Source organism: Psittacula echo (genome assembly GCF_963264785.1).
Source record: "Psittacula echo genome assembly, chromosome: 8".
NCBI lineage: Eukaryota > Metazoa > Chordata > Aves > Psittaciformes > Psittacidae > Psittacula > Psittacula echo.
This window is the reverse complement of record NC_137744.1, coordinates 17360992-17380984: the sequence shown is the minus strand read 5'-3', so window position 1 is coordinate 17380984 and position 19993 is coordinate 17360992. Positions and strand designations below refer to the sequence as shown.

Below are 19993 nucleotides of genomic sequence, written 5' to 3'. Positions count from 1 at the left end.
AACGTAAAATCTGTGGTTCTTTTCAGAGCTACATTTACTGTAGATATTAATGAGCTGTTGACATGTGAAATTTCAAGGATATTTTTTAAGTGATTTAGAAAAGTAATTTGCAATTTAAAAATGTGAAGATTGGCACTTAGGTTAAACTTGAAGTTACTGAAGAAAGGTAGATCAAGAGTGAAAGTTGATTACTTGAAGTGAATATACTTCCCTTCCGAGTGTTCATATGCATAGGACTTTCTCCTGACGGCTTGCTATGTTTTCTGCTTCTGGTCCTTTGCTTATTTGCCTCTTATAATTACATATCTTTATAGTTATGTACTAGTTTGGTTACTGAGGATAGGGCAATTTGAGGCGAGATACGTTTAGCTACATTTTTATTTTCAGTATCTGGTAGCATTTTTAGACTACAGTTTTACTGTTTACATCCATCCTCATTGCCTTAATAACCTTTAAGTGTAAAGTTTAATTCAAAGGCAAAGGAGTGTCAAGATGCAGGATTTTAACTTCTCTTCTGTGCCCAGTTTGCTCTGCCTACTTCTCATGTCTTGCTTTTTGACACTGGTTAGCTTTCTTAATTTTTGACCTTGCTTGGCCTATAGAGTACTTGAATGTTCCTTGTGTCCACAATTCTGTTTTATCCGAGCATCCAGAAGCATGATGGGCACTCTCCTTGTACGTTCCCCCTCCAAGGTACTTGCCTTTATAGTTCCACTTCTTGCTAGACAATCTCTCACTTTTGTCAGAACTTGTAAAATATTGAATGTAATACAACCTGTGTCTTCATACAGCCTTCTTTTTAATCTTTAACTTCTGTAAAATGAGGTAGCTGTGGAAGTACAGCAACCAGTGAGCAAAAAGGTTGCTCCTCAAAGCAAGTAAATTTCTTGCCAAATAAATAAAAGAATTCCTTAACTTCCAGTAAGGAAACCTAGGCAAAAAATCTTAATTCTGGTATCTTTTGACCTTTTTTGAGAGAAGTTGGTTTTATTTGTGTTTTGTTTTAGGGTATGTTCTCATAGGAAAGGTGTTGGAGAGTAGAACATGGTCTCAACCAGTCCATGTTAATTTGCTTTGGTCATGTTAGTATCCCAGGATAGAATGTAACATGAGTGACTGCCACCATCGCCCTTATATTGAGCTGAAGGATCTCAAAAGCTGTTTGGGTTAAACCCTTCCTCTTGGAAGGCAGGGGAGTGTAGTCCACTTCTCGTGCTCCTGAACACAATTACTGTGCCAGAATGGCAGTTTTTAATACATTTGACTGTATGCTTAATAGGTAGCACATGGAACTATGGGTTTGAAACATAAGTCATCTTGTGTTCAGATCCTTAAAATCGATGTGGCAGTAACTTCCTTTGCAAAAGACAGCTACTCTGATGGTTTGAGACTTCTTTCTGAAAGATCAAATGCAGGGCAGACACATACAGGCAGCTCATGGGAGCAGTCGTGAGGCATCAGCAGCTTTTCTTCAGACATCACCAGCTTTGACTGCTACACCATGGCTGTTACAACATGGCACTGAGAAGGGCGATCTTAACAAGCATAGACTGTGAAACCCTTTTCCTCTTACTTACATTTTACTTGTGTATCTCATGCTTTCAGAAGTGTTTTATTTCTTAATTTGCAATCTGTCTTCAGAAGGACATGTTAGATACTCCCTTGGTTTGGATTCCAAGAATATGGAAACAGTTTGCAGTTTCTGTGTTCTGGACTGGGATTTGCTAATTCTTTCAAGGTATTTGAAGAAAAATGGTGTTAGTAACTAAGTTAAAAATCACAAACTTATGCGGGAGAAGAGAGAAATCAACTGAGGTAAAACCATACTTGAGCTACATTTCCTGAACTTTTCAGAAATTACTTCAGCAGTTCTGCTGCTTTGAACTACAGAGTGGTAAGTGTGAAGTAAAAGCAGCAGTATTTTAATTAATGTGAAAATCCAGGTAATACAGGAGAAGTTTTGAGCAAATGTAATCTAGGAAATAAGGTATGAGAGAAAAAGAAAACATCTGTGTTCTAACTTGGTAGAAAAATTAATTTCTACCTTTGCTGCTACACCTTCAAAATGTTTCATGTCTTTACTTACAGAATAATTGAATTACAGCCCTAGAAAAGGGAGAAAATATCCATCTTTGTAGTTTGCTAATATAACAAGAGACAAGAGGAGCTTAGCCCTTGAAAATTTGGGGACAATATTGTAGCTTTAATTAGGCTTTGATCTTGACCAGTACTTTAAGGAATTCCTCGGTTCATCTTCAGGGCAATTACAACAAAAATACTTGGTTACAAAGGGCTCCTAATTGTAAAATCATTAGTCAGCCCTTTTCAGAATTCCTCTTCAAGATATTTACCAAAAAACTTTGCTCATTATGTCAGTAATTAAGTCTGCTCTACCTTCCTTCTGCAGTGTTTTCAGATGAGAAAATTAAGCAATCTTGATTCATCATGTAATGCAGGGTAAACTCATTAAAATTCCAGGGGGAAGAAAATCTGGAATTTCATGCTTCAAGAGAAAATTCATATTTGAGGTGGTATGGCAGAGCTTGGGAGAGGTGCTCAGATGCCAGAGAGGAAGGACAGCTGTGATTCATTTTCCATTTAAGAAAGGCCATACTGTCTTAAAATGGATGGAGCAGCGCTTTGTTGAAAAGATTGATTCGCATCAATGGTGGTTAAAAAGAAAAGCACTTTCAAAGGAAAATCCACCTGATGAACAGAGGAATGTTTACATCAGACGTGTCTGACAGCTCACGAATCAACTTTTGTAACTCTGTGAACATGACATTCATTTCTCTTACTGAAAGTTTTAATTTGGAGTACTCTAAATATGCATGAATTTATACTGGTATAGATTCAAGAAACCCAGTCCTAATTTTAGGCAGGTGTTTTCTGCAATTTCTGTGATCAATGGCCTTGATTTCTCTGACAGCCAGATTGTATTCCATATTCAAGGAAACTTGCAACTAAAGCAGCAGATTCCCTTAAAAATAAATCTTCATGGCTTGTGTTTTTTGGAAATCCCAGAAGTGGCAGATAATATATGGATGTTGAACTTTTTAGTCAGTCATATCTTAAGAAGCAGCAGAAATTAGCCTGCATCAGTGACAGCTAAAACAAAGCTTATCATTGTGTGCAACTATCAGTTACTGTTTTACAGATTGAAATTTGGCAATCAGTTGTTGAGTATGTTTCATCCTCATTGCTTTGTGTTCTGTGTGATACCAAAGTGCAGTTCTTACAAAGCCTCACCCATGTCATTCGTAATAGTGAGGTAAGTATGAACTCTGAACGTGATTGGAGTTTCTGATTGGTAATGGATCTGCAGATAGAGCTCTTCTGCTTTAAGTGACCAAGTTGCAGGGCAGACTGTGAGCATTCTCATGAAGTATAGAACCAGTCTTCCCGGTTGGTGTCCTTAAACAGCTCATCCTGTTGTAGAAGCTGCCCTTATTAAGCGAACACTGGATTTTGTTGTCTTTGCAGATGTCCTATTTATGTTCTTCACTATTTCCTTGCAGTAGCTGAAAGACTTTTTGAGGTCAGTTTCTAGTCAAGAGTGATTAGGGATTGTTTAGCAGACATCTGTCCTTCATATGCTAAGTAAGCAACATGGCATGGAGCATCACCCTTTGGTTCTGCAAAGGGGCTGACACTCTTGATGAAGTCTTTTGTCAGTGCAGATAACCCTTGTCAAAACCACCCCATCTCAAATGGTAGAATCTAACCTGAATTTAATTTTTCACTGTTATCACACTCACCTCTACAGTTTAAAAGAGGAGCAGGCTATGATAAGATTTGAAGTTATTTAAGTCTCTGCATTAACCTGTAAAGTACAAAACCCATCTTCCTCCCTAAATGTTGGCGGGTTTGGGGTATTTTAGTGTACGCACTAACATTAGATATCCATCCAAGAGAGTATTTTCATTATCTTTCACGCTTCTGAGGTGCCAACATGCAGTGCCAGAAAACAGGGCTCAAGTGATTTTTTTTTATTTATTTATTTTGTGAGAACTGGTGATTTTTTTTTAATTTTTTTTTAATTGCTCTAACATTTTTTCCTATCAGAGCTGTTAAATATTGAAGCTGTGATATGCATGATGAAAGAAGCTAATCCAACTGATGTTAAGAGAAATACGGATAGAAAATTTTTTTAAAGGGAGAACAGTTTTTGGTTAACGGAAGAACATTTGTTTTTCTGTGATTTAAAAGAAGGAAACTAATATTTTTCAAGCAATAAAGTGGTAAATACAAACTGGGGGAGGTATGATCATTCGTACAAATCAGTTCCTTTGGCTCCACCTACAGTATATGCAGTTCAGTCAGAATTTTGCAAGAGCATTGTAACAGTCTATAATAAGCATAATCTGTTCTGTAAGCAACAGATAAATAATAGAGTGAGCTTTCCGTTGACATAATGGCTGAGAGATGTGGTTTCTACTGTCTGGACCCAGTTTCAGTTCACTTAACCCTCCTCTGCATATCACCCTCATGAAGCACTGTTAGTTCAAAAGTGGCATGTAATGCAATTACGTTAACTGCTACATCGGCGTCAGTCAGAATCAGCATAACTGTGCTCACGTGACAAAGCTGTGAGGTCCTGCCGCAACCTGATGCCAAGAACCTGAAGTGGGTTTTCTGAGAACTCCGTTGAAACTTGCAGGCTTGTTGGCTGGGCTGCGCACTAAGTAAAGGCATCTATAGTGATGTACGTATTGGAGTTAGAGGTGTACAGTCAGTCTTGGCCAAGAAGCAGTATCATCTGTATTTTCCTCTTACTTATTGCATCCCATGTGCTTTTTTAGCATTATTCATTTTACCCTCCAAATACTTTGATTTTAGACCGTAGTCTGTTTGGTCAGAGATGCATACAAATGAGTGAAAATGAAAATTTTGCATCTCATTGAGAGTTCTAAAACATTATACTATTTTTTGTATTCTGCATCTCTAATATCTGTCATGGAAAACATTTCGAACATCTCAAACTTGGTTGTTTTTTCTTGAAACCTGAAAAGGCTATGTTTTATCTGTCCATCCAGTCTCACTGTTGGTTTGTTGGTTTTTTTTATTTACAGGAAAAATTACTATGGTGGAAACTGGGCCAGCTTTAGTTTTTCAGGATTATTGTCCTGGATTAAAGAAAATCAGGTAAAAAAATTCTCAAATTACTTCTTTTAACATTCCTTAAGGTTAAAGTTTGTTTGCGTAATTTATTACAAGACAAATTACCACAGTGCTTTTTCTCTTTGGTAATTTGACAGATCAAAGAGGTTTCTTGTTTCCAACTTTACTAGTTAAGACTTAACCACCTGGCCTGGCATTCTAGGACTCTTGATATGCCTGATTTATTAATCTTGCTATGTGAGGCCAAACATTCTAGTGTTCAGTCTTACTTTTTAGGTTCTTGAATTTATGTAGAACCAGTTACACTATTGTTTTTATTCCTTTCCCAGAACCTTCTGGTATTCTCCTGTTTGATTATTTTCCACTCTGATATTTCAGTCCCTTTTGTCTTGTCTTCTGTGCTTTCAGCTGATTCTTCTCAACTGGGAGAAGGGTAGTTACCGGATCCTTCCACTGAAATGTCCTGTAATCAGGACATAAAGATGAATGTTGATAGTGTATTTTTCAATGACCAAAGTTTATCTGATTCATGACAGTACACTAGAAATCTTCTGAAGAGGGTATTTATTTAAGGGATTGAGCACTTGAACTATATTAGCAAATGGATGTTCGTATTATTTGCTGAAGTGTTACGAGCTTGTTGGTCTGTAGAAGATGGAACTTCTTCAGTTCAGTAGTGCTGCTACCTTCTGAAATAATCAGTGGAGTTGCTCAATGTCAGAATTGAATATTCTCAGGGTTCTGTTATATGATGTAGAGATTCCTGTGTGGGCAGATTAATATAATACCCAAATCACAGTATATTTTCTCATGTGGTCTCCATTCAAAGAGTTTTGTCACAAAGTTTGGAATGAACCCGGCTGTGGTAAAACAGGTTTTTAGTAGATTGTATTCAAAATTACATTCAGCTGTACTGAAACTTGTATTTCATTTAGCACTGCATTCTCAGATTACTAAAACTAGCAATGTGCAAATGTTGGCATGCTATAATAAAGTAACCAGCTCTAACCATTAGAACTCAAAATATCAATGGAAAAAAACATTAAGACAGTTAAAATGATTTTATATATATATAAAATGGTACAAATTATTTGGAGTACAGAGATTTATATTTCAAGAGCAGCTGGTACAGTACAAATTGTAATTTTCTATTTGTTCTTTGTAAGCAAAAGACTGATATCAGTGATGAACGTGAAGATTGGAGAAAACTGATCCTTGAGAATGAAGAAGTTATTTCTCTTAGCAAGAAGGATAAAACTATTCAACATGTAGAAGATTTCTGTTTTGGCGAGTAAGTATAAACGCAGAAATGTACAAATAATTTTATATGCTTGGAGCTAAATAACTACATTGTACTTTTGGCTTCAAGCATTTCACCACGCTACCATGTTGCATGTTGTCTCAGAAAGTAACCATAACCTGTAAAATAATTCCTAATGTCCTTGTGCTTTTGTTGAAATCACTTCAGTGAAGCTGACTGATACTTTTTTAATTACCTTGTCTGGATGCAGTGTAATCTGTTGACCAACTTTGTGAACTGGTAATTTACTTCTGAGTAGGAAACAGAAGTGTTGTGTTTGTAGGTATTATTAGCGGAAAGTTGTTAATTTCTCCATTCTTAATTAGGCTTAAGACTCTTGTTCTCATACTAAAAAAAAAGAGTGTAAGTACATGTAAAATGGACTAAGTACACAAGAACAGGAACATAAATAGACTTTAGTATTGTAACTATAGAATATTTAATTGTGCTAAAATGATAAAGTAATATTTGCCCTTTTCTATTTTTATATTCAGTGGATTTACCTTACTCATTAAACAGTGCTTACCCATGATGCTTTAGAAGGAATTGCATGGTCGAAGGCTCCTAGCAATGTAATAATAGCCTTTTTGGGCTGTCGCCTTCTTTCTGTTTTTGAAGTAAGGTAACTCAGCTCTTACTTTACATACAAAATGCAAAAAATACCTTCTTAGTTTGAAATACACACTTTTACTTCTGTGATATAAGCATAAGCACATGAATAAGATACATGCATAAGCACATGAAGAGTAATCAACCATCTTAGGTGGTAAATATCTTTCCGTTAGGTATTTGTAGAGGTATGTCTGCATTAGCAGAAGTTAAGAATGCAAATTTCATTTTTTTGTTTGGATTTTTGAACAGAAATATGTTACTTTGTTATATATAGATAGATACATGCCATGCAGAAGGTAAGCTTTTCACAATGTCAATTTTGAAAATCAAAGAACGCCTAAAAGTAACCTTGTGCAGCAGTAATGCTGAATAGTGCACAAGCATAGTAATGAGGAGTGGTAATTGTATGGACCTCAATTTAAAGTGGAGCTATTTATTTATGTTTATCATTTTTATCTCTTGGATTTTTGCACTGAGCTGAACGCTGTTCTGAATTCCTGAAAGGTTCTTTGGGACAGTTATTTAAGTTGAATCACTTCAATAATATCTTAGGTAGCTAAATGAAATGTTGACAGATATTCATATAGAAACTTGTATTTCTTTGTGTAAACATCATAGGTAGGGGGGAAAAAAAGTGGTGTGAGTTATAATAATACAATCTCAAGGTCACAGACTCAATATTCTGAAGTTCTGTATTCCACAGTAATGGCTGCTTGATTGTATTGCAGATAAAATGTTATGGTTATTTTAAAGCAGCATCACTTGAATGTTGTACTTGTAATCCTGTTGCCGTAATAAATATTGTTCAGAACCAGTAGTAAATCAGGTTAAATGTTTAATAGTCTCTTAACTTTGCATATGATTTTCCTAAGAAGATGTGATACTAACTAATGGCTGGCTCAAAGAGTCCCCTAGCAGTAAGATTTCACGCTTTGTAGAAGTAAGCATTATACTTGAGTCAGGACAAAATAGAAGGTTCTACTTTAAAGCATTTAACTCAGCCTGGTGGTATGATGCTGTCTTTCTTGATTATTTAAAAAAAACCCATACAAACATAAAACCCCACATACAAAACCCCACAAGAAGAATGGTAATATTAATAAACCTAGCAAAGAAAAAGTTTTCCAAAATAACTTCAAACTTTCTGAGAGAGTCAGTTATTGTGGTTCTGACAATTTACACGTTCTGGCTAGATTCTGTTGGTTTTGCTTAATTTTTATAACTCCTATGAAGTAACCATTAAACATTTATTTTGAAAGAATAAACAGCTGGGTAGCAGTATAATATACACAGTGCAAATCTGAAATGAATGGCCTTAGAACAAAGTGCATCCATCAAAGGAAAAGAATACTGTGTCTACAACAAGCTGTATTGAAAAAAGGCAAATGGCTGAAAAATAAATAGTGAACACCTGTGCTGAATAAATTAACCAGCTGGTTGGCAATTTTTCATTTGACCTATCTGAAGGGGTTGCTGTTGCAAGGCATTAATAAGACACATTCATTTTAAGATATTCCTTTGTTAGTACCATTAATTGATGAATGGTGGAAGATAATATTCTAAATTTACACAACAATTTGTCTGCAGATGTATTATTTTTTTTGGAATTAGGAGAAGAATTGTCTGTACAGAAGTTCAATTTGAGTCATTTTTATAGACAGTTCGTACATTATTCAGGGATATTTGTTCCTATAGGAAGGATGTCATGAATTTAGATTATATACAGTTCTTGGCTTTCATTATAAAATGTGTAGAGCTGCAAATCATGCAGATTTACGTATTCGTTAGTGGGAATTGAATAGAAATTTAAAATATGTAAATGTAACGTTTTTGTTGCACTGCTTTTCAGAGTGATAGGGGAAAAAATAAAATGTGTTGTGAACCCAAATTTTATTTTGATTTAAAAAGTAATAATCAAGTGTTTAAACTGAGATTGAACTGTACGTTCAGCTTGGGAGAAGAAAGAAAGAAAATGTGCCTCTGACTTTTTGTGTTTTAAAAAGCTTTAGGATGGGCTAAATAACAGCTTCATTCTTAGTTATTGCATTCATGGCAACAGCTTTTGCAGTTTTCACAAACACAATGTTCCGAATTCCTAAAAAAAGCCCTCGAAATCCAGAAAGAACTCCGAAATGTAACTGAACTTCATTTGTGTTTTTAGTAGAGTTTACTTTTTTTAAAAGCATTTGAGTAAGTACTTATCTGTCTTTGATATTTTATAGGTATTTAATGCTTGCAATATGAAGCTGAAAGACATAATTAATGTAGAGAAACATACTTCTTTCATTAGTGCTTTCCCTGTAGCAGTTCCTGTATTTCCCAGGGCCATGTGATGAATAAGTGCTTCTTGGTGGCTGTGCGCTAGTCCAAACTCTTAGTTTCATGAGTTCATGTGAGCTGCATGAGATCATAAATGAGGAGCAACTTTGAAAGGATAGAGGGGTTTTTCCCATCTTCTAACAGAGCTCCTGCTCCCTGCTTCCACCTTTAAGGCTAGAGATGTGAGGGAGTTTTTTTTTATATATATACTGAATAATTCTTTGCTGGTAAGTGAATTTTAACCATCCAGGTAGTTACTGAAATTTTGTACTGTATGTTTGCAGGTCACCTTTAAAATCATAGTTCATTAGTTTTCAGCCAAGATTAAATTGTTTATTCAGTGCGTTAATGGCTTGTGGTATAAAGATAAAAAGATAGAGGGAAATTATTGCTGAGCTCCTTTCACTTACAATGACACTGATTTGATTCATCTCAGCTGGTAGTATAAACTAAAATTCCAAGTTCAAAAGTACTAGTTTCTAAGGTAGATGTCATTGAAGTTCAAGATAAAAAAGAGTAGATCAGATTACAATTGGAGGTCTGCTTCATAAGAGGAATTTTAAAGAACTGAGTTGTGAAAAGGCAAGGGACTATACAGAGTAAATGTTGTGTGGTAATGTCTCTCATTTTGACTGGCTGCTTTTATCTGCTATACACAAATTCGTAACAGTGGCATAAGAATAACATATAAATAAAAATGAGTTTCCTCATTGCTGCATGAGGAAACTTTATTCTGTATGGCTGTTATGTGAACAACTAACTAGAATGTGAGGGCAGAGTCAAAAAGTAATCTGAAAGTTTTACTTCAACTTCAGGGCAAAATTGGCTGCTGCTTTTATGGACTTGTGATGGTAATAGATGCAAAGTAGTCCTAGTCATATAAAGCCCTTCTGTTTTCTTCAGTGAGTTTGGTTTTAAAATGTTTGAGCTTAATGACTTTAATGCATTTACACATTTAAATTTCAAAGGGTATTTTTAATCCATTGGAAAACAACTAATCATGTTGCTTTACTGTTTCTTTTTTAAAATACTGTATTTCTTTTGTTTATGTAGCTGTGTTATGTATTGTGTTTCACCATGAGAGTTTTGATTTTGATTTTAAGCTCATTCCATCATTTGAGCCCATGTAAAATAAGAACTCCATTTATTTTTCTATTTTTTTCTCAGTAAAATACTCCTCTTGAATTATAGCTTTGCAGTCAAAGACCTAGTATTCTTTAGTGGATGGTACACGTGATTTGGCCAGGATAAAGAAATTCTAATGCTTTTCGTAGTAATGCTTGAGGTTTCCATTCTGGCACTGACTCAAAACTTTAAACAAGTTTTTAAGACTCTTTAAAAGACTTTTTTTTTTTTCCCCTCTTCTTCCCCCTGTGTTTTTAATCAGTCAGGATTCAGCTGAAAATGTTGAAGAAGCTGGTGCATTGCTGAAGCTGCCTGCCTTTGGAGCCTCTGATGTTGATGGGGTTGCTCAGGAATCAGAAAAGGAGTGCACACCGGTGGAGAGCACCTTAGCAGAGGTGGAGAGCCAGGAACCAGAAAAGGCGACAGGCACAGAGCCAGCAAGCACAGTAGAAGGGAATGATCCAGAAATAACCTCTGAGAATGAAAGTTCTCATAGTACGGCTTTAGGCGAGTCCGCTCCCGAAACTGGATCTGCACCCTCAGAAAGTTCTGCCCAAGGACCAAAGAAAATCACATATGTCCAAATTGTTAGAGAAGGCAGAAGGTTTAATATTGATTTAGTTTCCAAGGTAGGAATTGAATGATAATTTTCATATAAGTACGTTTACTTTGCTTTAAAGGCTGGAATTAAAAAAAATTAATATTGAGGAGAGCTCACACCAGTACCCTTGAGGCAAAAAAGACGCTTGTGAGAAGTAAGCAAGAGTTAGTACCCTTAAAACAAACACGAGCTATTTCACATGTGCTCTTAAGTGTTTGTTTATAACCAGAGACCACAAAACATAGCTTAGAAATACATCCATAAAAGTGAATTTCCTGAAATTTAGCACTTGAGTAATACCAGCAAAATTGCTCTTTTTAAACAGTACAGTTAAAAAACTTGTATTTTTAAACAAGGAAAATCCATCTTCCTATAGATCTTTAATGTTTTTAAAATGAAAAATAGTTTTCCTCTTGGAGAGCTTCCTGGCTTTTAGATTTTCCTGTGAAATTCTCATTATCTCTATACTCAAACCAAAGCACTGGATTGTAATAAATTTTACTGGAAAGGGAAAAAAATAATTAGATTTAATCCATAACATGCAAACTGACTAGAATTAGTTACTATTATGTTGAATTCCTACTAGTGCGTGTTTTACTTAGTGGAAAAACTATTAGTCTGACATAGTTATCATACTGTTAAAACTTTAAAATCTGCCTTTTATACGTAAAAGGATATGGCCCTGGAAATTCAAGATAAATGGAAATTTTTCTTGATTTCTGTGCTTTAAGTGTGTATTCTGCAGTACAGGGAAGTTTGGTCAGGGTTGAATGCTTAATTTTTCATATTCTGCCTGGAAAAGTCTTTCAAGCCTCTAGAAACTGGAGGAAAACCTTCCTTCAATAATGTATTTGATTCTTTGTGGAGACACTACAAAATGTGTGATTTCAAGTTTTGGCTCTGTGTTCCAAATATCTCTTTCATGTGTGATTAGAATGATGTCATAAAAAAAATAGTCATTGTGTAATGGTTAAGCAGATAATACTATTTTGTATCCTTTTAATGCTTTTTCTGCACCATTGTGTTACATGGTGTTAACTGCAATGAATTCCAGGGATTCTATCTAAAGAGTAGTCTCCAGAGCAAGGCTAGTAATTTGCATTACTGTCTCCCTGGCGCTGTGACACAAACTTTATTGTAGTGTCCATTCATTATTCCAGTAAACCTTTATCTTGAAAACTTCTGTGTGATTAAGCAAATTCCGACACTCGGGGCCAAAAGCCTTGAAGCATTTTTAAACTAATCTCCAATGCTTTCCAGTTCAGACATATGTTGTCAGTTAGTAGTTATATTTCTGCCCCTTCAGGATTTCATAATATCTGTGTAGCGTCTAGAAAGAGTAAAGGTAGACAGATGATAAATTAATATAGCAGAATATGACTAAATCTTAACTGAGGGGTTAAGGCATTTACATTTAGAAAATGTGACATTATCATTTCAGGTAATTTAAGAAACAACTAATGATGATCTACACAGACAGTGTCACCTTATTGGGAAGTGAAGGCTGTAAAATACTGTGTTCAAGGATATATAGCGTACAATACAAAGAAACTATTCAAGGTGACAATGCAAAATATTGTCTAAAGCTGTGACTCCCAGACTAGTAGAACTAAAAGCAATAGGCTGACACCTTGTCCCTTTCTCTCCTATGGACTGCTTTGTCTCTCCATTTCTGTGATTGTTTCAGTTCATTTAATATTATGTTACACATATTACATTTTGATACTTTTATTCAGATTTTACTTTACTATGTGTACTTGCAAATACTTGCAGAAAGCACCTTACAAGTGAACCCTGTTGGTATCACTGTTTTCTTTTGGTGTATGCATGTTCTCTTTACTCACCACTTTTTTTCTTCCGTGTGCAGTTGCTGTACTCCCGAGGTCTGTTAATTGACCTCCTGATCAAGTCGAACGTTAGCAGATATGCAGAGTTTAAAAATGCAACACGAATTCTTGCATTTCGAGAAGGAAAAGTAGAACAGGTATCATAAAATAATGCACTGCATGCACTTAATCTTATATTTTTTTAAGTCAATAAATCAGTGTCCTGAGATTTTTGTAACAGTACGCGAGTATGTGTCCTTAAGATTCTGAATTTAATTTCACTTCTGGAATGAAAAAGTGTTTATATGTGTTTATGTATGAATTATTTCTGTTTAATAGCTAAAATAAGAATGTGCAGTCCAGTAAATTATTGACGTAAATCTTTACATCATGTCAAATATTCAGACCATGATCAACTTGGCAGTTAACTCTTAAAGATTCACGTTTTAGGTTTTAAAATTTGTAGCATAGATTTGATTTTTCTCTCTGGTACTAAGAAATCATTGGTGTGATAATGGCAACAGGGGATTTTGGCACAGTTAGTTAATAGTAACTCTTTTGATTAACTTCTGCAGTGAGAGATGCAAATGAAATTGAAGCGAAATAAAAAGAGGAAGAGGCTGAAAAATATTTTTTACAGTTTTGATTGTGGAAAATTGGTAACTTTTATTATAATAGAAAATAATGGAAAGGAATATGTTAGAAAATAGCTGTAATAGAAATATTCATTAGGTAGCCAGACTATAGAGTTGCTTGATGCTTTCCACATCCGGGGTATGGGAAGTATCTGAAATTATTAAAAACTCTTTTCCAGGTACCTTGTTCTAGAGCAGATGTCTTCAACAGCAGACAGCTCACTATGGTGGAAAAGAGAATGCTAATGAAATTTCTGACATTTTGTTTGGACTATGAACAGCACCCTGAAGAATATCAAGGTGGTGTTTCATTGAACAGTATACACTTTCTCCTTATGAGTTCATTCAGTTGTGCACAATTCCAATAGCTCTCCTGTGTTTTCACGCAATTTATTTTTATGGATTCATTTTTAAAGTATGCTTTGGCCTTTTCATGACCTTTTCACTGCAGTGTTTAAATTCTTCTACTTAAGCATTTCTCTTCTACTTCCTACATCATTTATTATTTACATTTGTCTTTAACAGTGAAATTATGTATTACAGCAAGGCTGCAAGATGTTTTTTTATCATTTTTAGGTGTTTTCTCCCCCATCACAGGGATTTTTTAAGATGGTGTGATGTAGCTGAGTTTTCTGTTGTGGTTTTGGTGGGGGAGAAATAATACGTAAATCATGGAATGTTGCCACCAAATCAGAAATTGAGAAAATGGATTTTTAAACTTTGAAAGAAATGTAATTTAATGCCTTTTAGTTGTAGAGGACAAGTTCAAAGTGCCTTTATCAACTCTTGGCTCATTTAGATGAGAAAAAATCTGAATATATTTGAGCCATAATGTGCAGGGAATAATGAGCATTAGGTCAAAGATGAAAATTGGCTAACAGAAGTAAGGTGCTTTGGGTTTATGCACCTCAGGGTACAAAGAATGAAGTGATGTTCTCAGTTCTTGGATGGACTAAAAATAAACTAAGGCATAAAATAAAAGAAAAATCTGTCAAAAAAAAATAATGAGGAAAGAGGAATAGTTAAACTATTGACATGAGTTTCAGTCTGAATCATATCGATGCTTTTGTAGCTTGACAGGAGCTTGGCTGGGCAGTATTTTTGAGAGAATCTGGTGTTAAAAAGAAGCAGTTATTAAGGTACTGGTTTGATTACTTGAACAAGACCCTTAGATTAGGTACAAACATTAGAGAAAATTATTTTAAACATATGCAAGAGAGAATTGGTCGATCTCCTAATCTTAGCAGATCATTCTCTAGAAAGAGAGTCTGTGATGAACTTGAGAAAATCATGAAGGGGGAAAAGCTCATTAGGCTGAAGTGGTTTATAGATTACAGATAATATCAGATTTGCTGCTGCTGGAAGAAATGGAGGTGCTCAGAGTGAGAGTATAGGTGGTATTTAGAAAATTTATTAAGTAAAGAAAGGAGACGCCACATCAATTTTAAATGAATCCATTGATTCATGTACCTAAATGACATTACATTTATTTTACTTACAGAGGCAGTTAAACAGATTTTGTTCCTACCTTTTGAAATGGCCTGGGAGGTAATTGGGAATATTTTGAGTCAGATTAGCCTGATGTAAAGACTTCAGAAATTTCAAATTGCTCTTGGCGTGATTATTCCATTCGTGGGAAGGCAGACTTTTAATAGGGAGAGTTCATGATAGTGAAGAATTCTTTTTTTTTAAAGCTTTTTTTCTGTAAAATTTGGAGTTATGTAACAAGTCTGAAGTGAGGAAAAGCTTGAGAGTTGTTTTTTTTTTTTTTTTTGAAGTGCTAGAACAAAGAAACCCTCTCATTTTATGACTTGCTGCATGGCTGCAGAAAGGGTAATAAGATACTTCTGTAATAAAACAGTGGTTGAATCTTAAACGAATATATAGCTAATACCAGTCTCAGCATCGATGGAAGTGTTACCTGTCAGTTTATCCATGAGTGAAATAATCTTATGAGCAGATTTCTGAGTAACGTGAAAGTATGCTGTTGCTTGAATGCAGTCTTTTCCTGGGAGGGGATAATTTAGTTATTAGCATAATGAGTGTTTTTCAGAGATGTATCAGTGACATGCAACACTTGCATTAAGCATCTCCTGAAAGACTAGTGTTTCTTGGAATTTCAAAATGTGTCAGCAATAGTATTAATTTTAAGGGAGATATGCTTCCTTATCCCTGTCATCTTTGTGTATCAGCCAGACTTGTTTGTTGCAAGTCATGGATTTGAAATAAATACTGTGCCTTCTCATCTGTGGGTTAAGACACCACATGAATGGCTTCTCTGCACATAGACACTCTAACTGTGTCAGTATGGATACTGTTCTTGAATGGGTGCCATTCAGGTTGAGTATTTTGAGTAATTTACAGGAAAGAGCATCCCAAGGCACTTGAATGGATTTTTGTCTGCAGTTGCTCACTTTTCTCACACAATTGAGAAGTGGGTTTAGATCAAGCCTAACATAACGAATGGATGAAGCCATATCTAGAGGTTGCTTTCTAGCCTGTTGGACACCTGTGCAGTGGTTTTGCATTGGTTTGAAATATTTTAATGGAGTGATATTTCTGTCTTCTGAGAAAAGTCACTTTCTGGGAGTAGATGGTTTTTTTTAACTTCCATTTACTTGGATTATCCATTTTCAGTAAGACGTTCGTTGGAAAACTCATTTGCTTTTGTTAATTTAAATACAAATATACTTGTTTAGGTTGAAGCATTTGAGAAAAAACAAATGTTATGTTGTACCCTTTACTTAAATTTACTCTTTCCTCAGACTACGAGAACAGTACATTTGCTCAGTTCTTAAGAACACGGAAGTTAACACCAAGCTTGCAGCACTTCATTCTTCACTCTATTGCAATGGTTTCAGAGACTGATTGCAGCACTCTTGAAGGTCTTCAGGCAACGAAGAAGTTTCTTCAGTGCCTTGGCCGCTATGGCAATACACCATTTTTGTTTCCACTGTATGGTCAAGGAGAGATCCCACAGTGCTTCTGTAGGTAAGCTTCACTTTTCTAATAACTATCTTCCAAAAATGAAATCCCAGTGCTAGTAGATATCATTCAGTAGGAATCATCCTGTTAACAATTTCCTGTTGGTTTTATTTGCTTTACATCTTCATTGGATGTGAAATTCCCCATCTCCAAAAAAAGGGCAAAAATTAAAAAATAAATTGGAAATGCTGCTACTGTGACATTTTGAAATGTTAGAATACTTCACTTTCATAAGGTACACTACCTCTAAACTCCTAGTGATGCATAATTTGCGTAACTTTTTTTTAATACCTTTTGCACTTAAAAGTGTTGGCTTATATTGTGGTGGATTTGGCAGTGCTGGGCTAATGGCTGGGCTTGATGACCTTAAAGCTCTTTTCCAACCGCAACCTAAAAAATCCTATGCTTCTATGATTGCATTCCAAATGTAACTTTTCACTGCTGGCTGTTGTGGTGGCTGCCTATGGTAAGAAGTACTAGGAAATGAGGAAGAGATAATTTAACTCATGTGTAGCTATCCCTTTTTAAAACTGACAGAGGAGACTCAGTTTGTCGCAAGGAATCACTGTTCATTTTGGTAGGCTGAGAAAATCTGTGGTTTAGTCTTCGTGAGGGTACGTATTTTCAGTTTGTGTCACTAACCAATGCTGAGAGTGCATCTGATATTTTAATGATGAACTGGATTTTTCAAAAAGAAGCGAAATTAGGCCATGTGTCCAGTTTATTATTAAATAAAGTTATGTAATCCTTTCACCTTTGTTACGTCACAGACATATACAAACAGGGCAACTAACATGAAATCATGTCCTTATCCTCCTGACATCGTTTTATAGACCACAAGCTCCCATCTATGACATATTGAAAGCATATAAGGTATAATGTAGCCTTATTACACTGAACCATATACAGACTGCAGTTTTACACTCCAGCATCTTAAACAGCAGCCATATTTCTCTATTACTTCAGCCCTAGAAAGTAATTAAACCAAAAACCCTGTATTGACTCCAGGATAAAACATCCTCTTCAACCTTTTACTTAAACTGTGGGCAATGGTAATGTAGTCTTCAGTGTGATTCCTGAGGTATGCTAGGGACTGGAGTTCTAGCAGAGGAGTTGTTGACGGATGCTTTTGGGGACCATTAAGGATACATGTGCAGAGGGTGGGCGGTTTTAATTTTCAGTTGTTTCCAACAGTTCAACTGGTTTTTAAAAGGCTGAGGGGTTTTTTAATCTTTTCTTTTGCTGGCAAGCAGCCTTTCCATCTGCTCTATGTGGGTTTTTAATGTAGTAACCTGTAGGTCTGAAATAAACATTAGCTCTATTTAAAAGAAGCAGTATTGCATGGTGAGGCCACTTTGTTGTCTGAGTGATAAATTTGTATATCGTTCATTTAAATATCAGCACCAAGTCTTACCTGCTTTGTTCTTTGTTGGTGGACAAATTCTGCTTTTTACATCTGTGCTACTATTCAGAAATTCTGGTTTACAGCATGGTCTTGGACATTATCTTCCTGTCTTGTCTGTGTGATGGATTCTGTTTTTCTTCTCTGTAACAGTACTTAAATTACTGCTGGAACAGTGGCCTCAGCAGCTTGAGCCTATTTGTCAGCGTATAGGATGGATGCAATTATATGCTGATAGAAACATTCTGGAATAATTGTCAGAGTTTGTGGAAGTTATCTACAGAGTAGCTGGTCGGCACCAGCAGCCAGCTGTGTTGTGCAAGGTCTTATTTGGACTTAGCAACAAATGAAGCCCTATATTATGTTTATATGTAGATTATCTAATGCTTTGCTTTGATCATTAGACAGCAAGGCATTGTTCTGTGCTGCATTGACTAGAAATGCTGTGTGGTTACATCTTTTGTCAGTAGCCTTTCATCTCTACCTCAAACTCTATGGAGATTTTAAAAAATGTGAACCTATGTAATTAGGTGCTCAGACAGAAAATTTATGGACAGTAATTGGTTTAGGTAAGTACTTTGGACATAGTCATGCAACAGAACTTGTGTTTGTAGGTTTTTATGATGTCTTTCTGTGTCCATAGGTCTTCATGTGGGACCAGTCATCTGTACATGGCAGATGAATAAATCAAAATACTATTAGAGCCACAAGTTTTGCAGTTAAACCTCTTTGACTTAAATATCTGGGGAAAAAAGTAAATTTAATAATTAAAATAAAAAATAGGTTATTAGTTACATTTTTTCCGCTGTAGGTTCTTCTCAATTTAATTTTTCTTGCATTCTTGCAAGCCTTTTGACTTTATTTTGTGTAATAGCCAGCATGTGCAGTTTTCTGATCTGTAGTAGCTATATATTTCAAGTTATCAAATATGGTGTCTAGAAGCCTTGTAAATATTCTTATCAGAAAATCATTCTGGCAGTGTTCAGGGCCAGGTTGGACATAACCTTGGGCAACATGGTGTAGCGTTGAGGTGTCCCTGCCCATAGCAGGCAGTTGGAACTGGATGATCTTAAGGTCCTTTTCAACCTGAACCGTTCTGTGATTCTGTGATCGCAGGAATTCTTCAAATGGCATGAACTCTCTATTTATGTCCATTGATTGCTGCATTTCAGGGTTGTTTTTTGCTAAATTGTAAGTCTTCCAAAAGGGACTGTATTTTAATAGTTGAAGCAAATTACTCTGTAAAGCCAAAAGGTAATTATACTTTTAAATGGTTTGTATTAAAAACATTTGAATACAAAATAAAGTCTAAATGTCTTTGTGATTGCCTTCTGAATTGTTCACCTAAAACCAATTTTTTGTGAGATTAATCACGATTTTTATATATGGGCTGCCTTAGGTATTCTGTCTTGCTAAAACTGAGCAGTATCCGAACAGATATTCAGATGTTCAGACTGTATAGTAAAGTGGTAATGCCACAGCCTATACATCATACCCTACAGTTTTTATCACCAGGTTATCAGAGTAAGGTGTCACCTGTTCTGTGATTTCTAACCACTGTTCTATATTCTGTTTTAATGTAAACCTCTTAAGCGTTTCTTGCAGCCAGTTACACTGTGTGTTCTCATCAAGGCTACTGTTATAAATGGCATACATGCATATTTATGTGAATGAGTCAAAGACATTTGTAAGTCACATCCTTGCATTCTAAATGAATTCTGCATAAACAGTACAACATTTTATAACTACTGACGACACTTGAGTGAGTAAAAGCTGTGTTAGTTCTTTATTGGCTTAAACAGGTATGGTTTAGGAGAGAAAATTAAACTTTTATATCACTGTAATGTACCTCCCAATATGCTGAGGTACAGATGCGAGTTTTCTGTCTCCATAAATTGGATTCGTGGTACAAGGAAGGTCATTGGAAGCCTCACACTATTCTGAGCTGACAAGCAGCAAAACTTTACTGGCTTGTATAACAGCTTCTTTTGGTTCAAACTTTTTGGTATGAAACTGTTATGTCTCTTCCTGTCTAATGAAGTAGCAGAAGTATGCTTTGTAAAAATA

At 35.5% G+C, this 19993-nt stretch overlaps 1 protein-coding gene across 6 annotated transcripts in view; it reads left to right on the top strand.

The window, feature by feature from the left end:
- Window positions 1-19993, top strand: part of LOC308224799 (rab proteins geranylgeranyltransferase component A 2-like) — a gene marked incomplete at its 5' end in the record, with an annotated part of 69635 nt that overhangs the window by 14211 nt on the left and 35431 nt on the right. For 3 of the 6 annotated variants that reach the window (XR_013957580.1, XM_080625020.1, XM_080625024.1), the window contains 6 exons: window positions 5073-5145; window positions 6288-6412; window positions 10740-11106; window positions 12946-13062; window positions 13719-13839; window positions 16305-16530. Coding sequence is in view for 5 of the 6 variants with exons in the window: in XM_080625020.1 (XP_080481146.1) it covers window positions 5073-5145; window positions 6288-6412; window positions 10740-11106; window positions 12946-13062; window positions 13719-13839; window positions 16305-16530 (1029 nt within the window). Of the gene's footprint in view, window positions 1-3216; window positions 3272-5072; window positions 5146-6287; window positions 6413-10739; window positions 11107-12945; window positions 13063-13718; window positions 13840-16304; window positions 16531-19993 lie in introns of those variants that run through there. The other 3 variants (XM_080625021.1, XM_080625022.1, XM_080625023.1) reach the window with 3 other exon arrangements.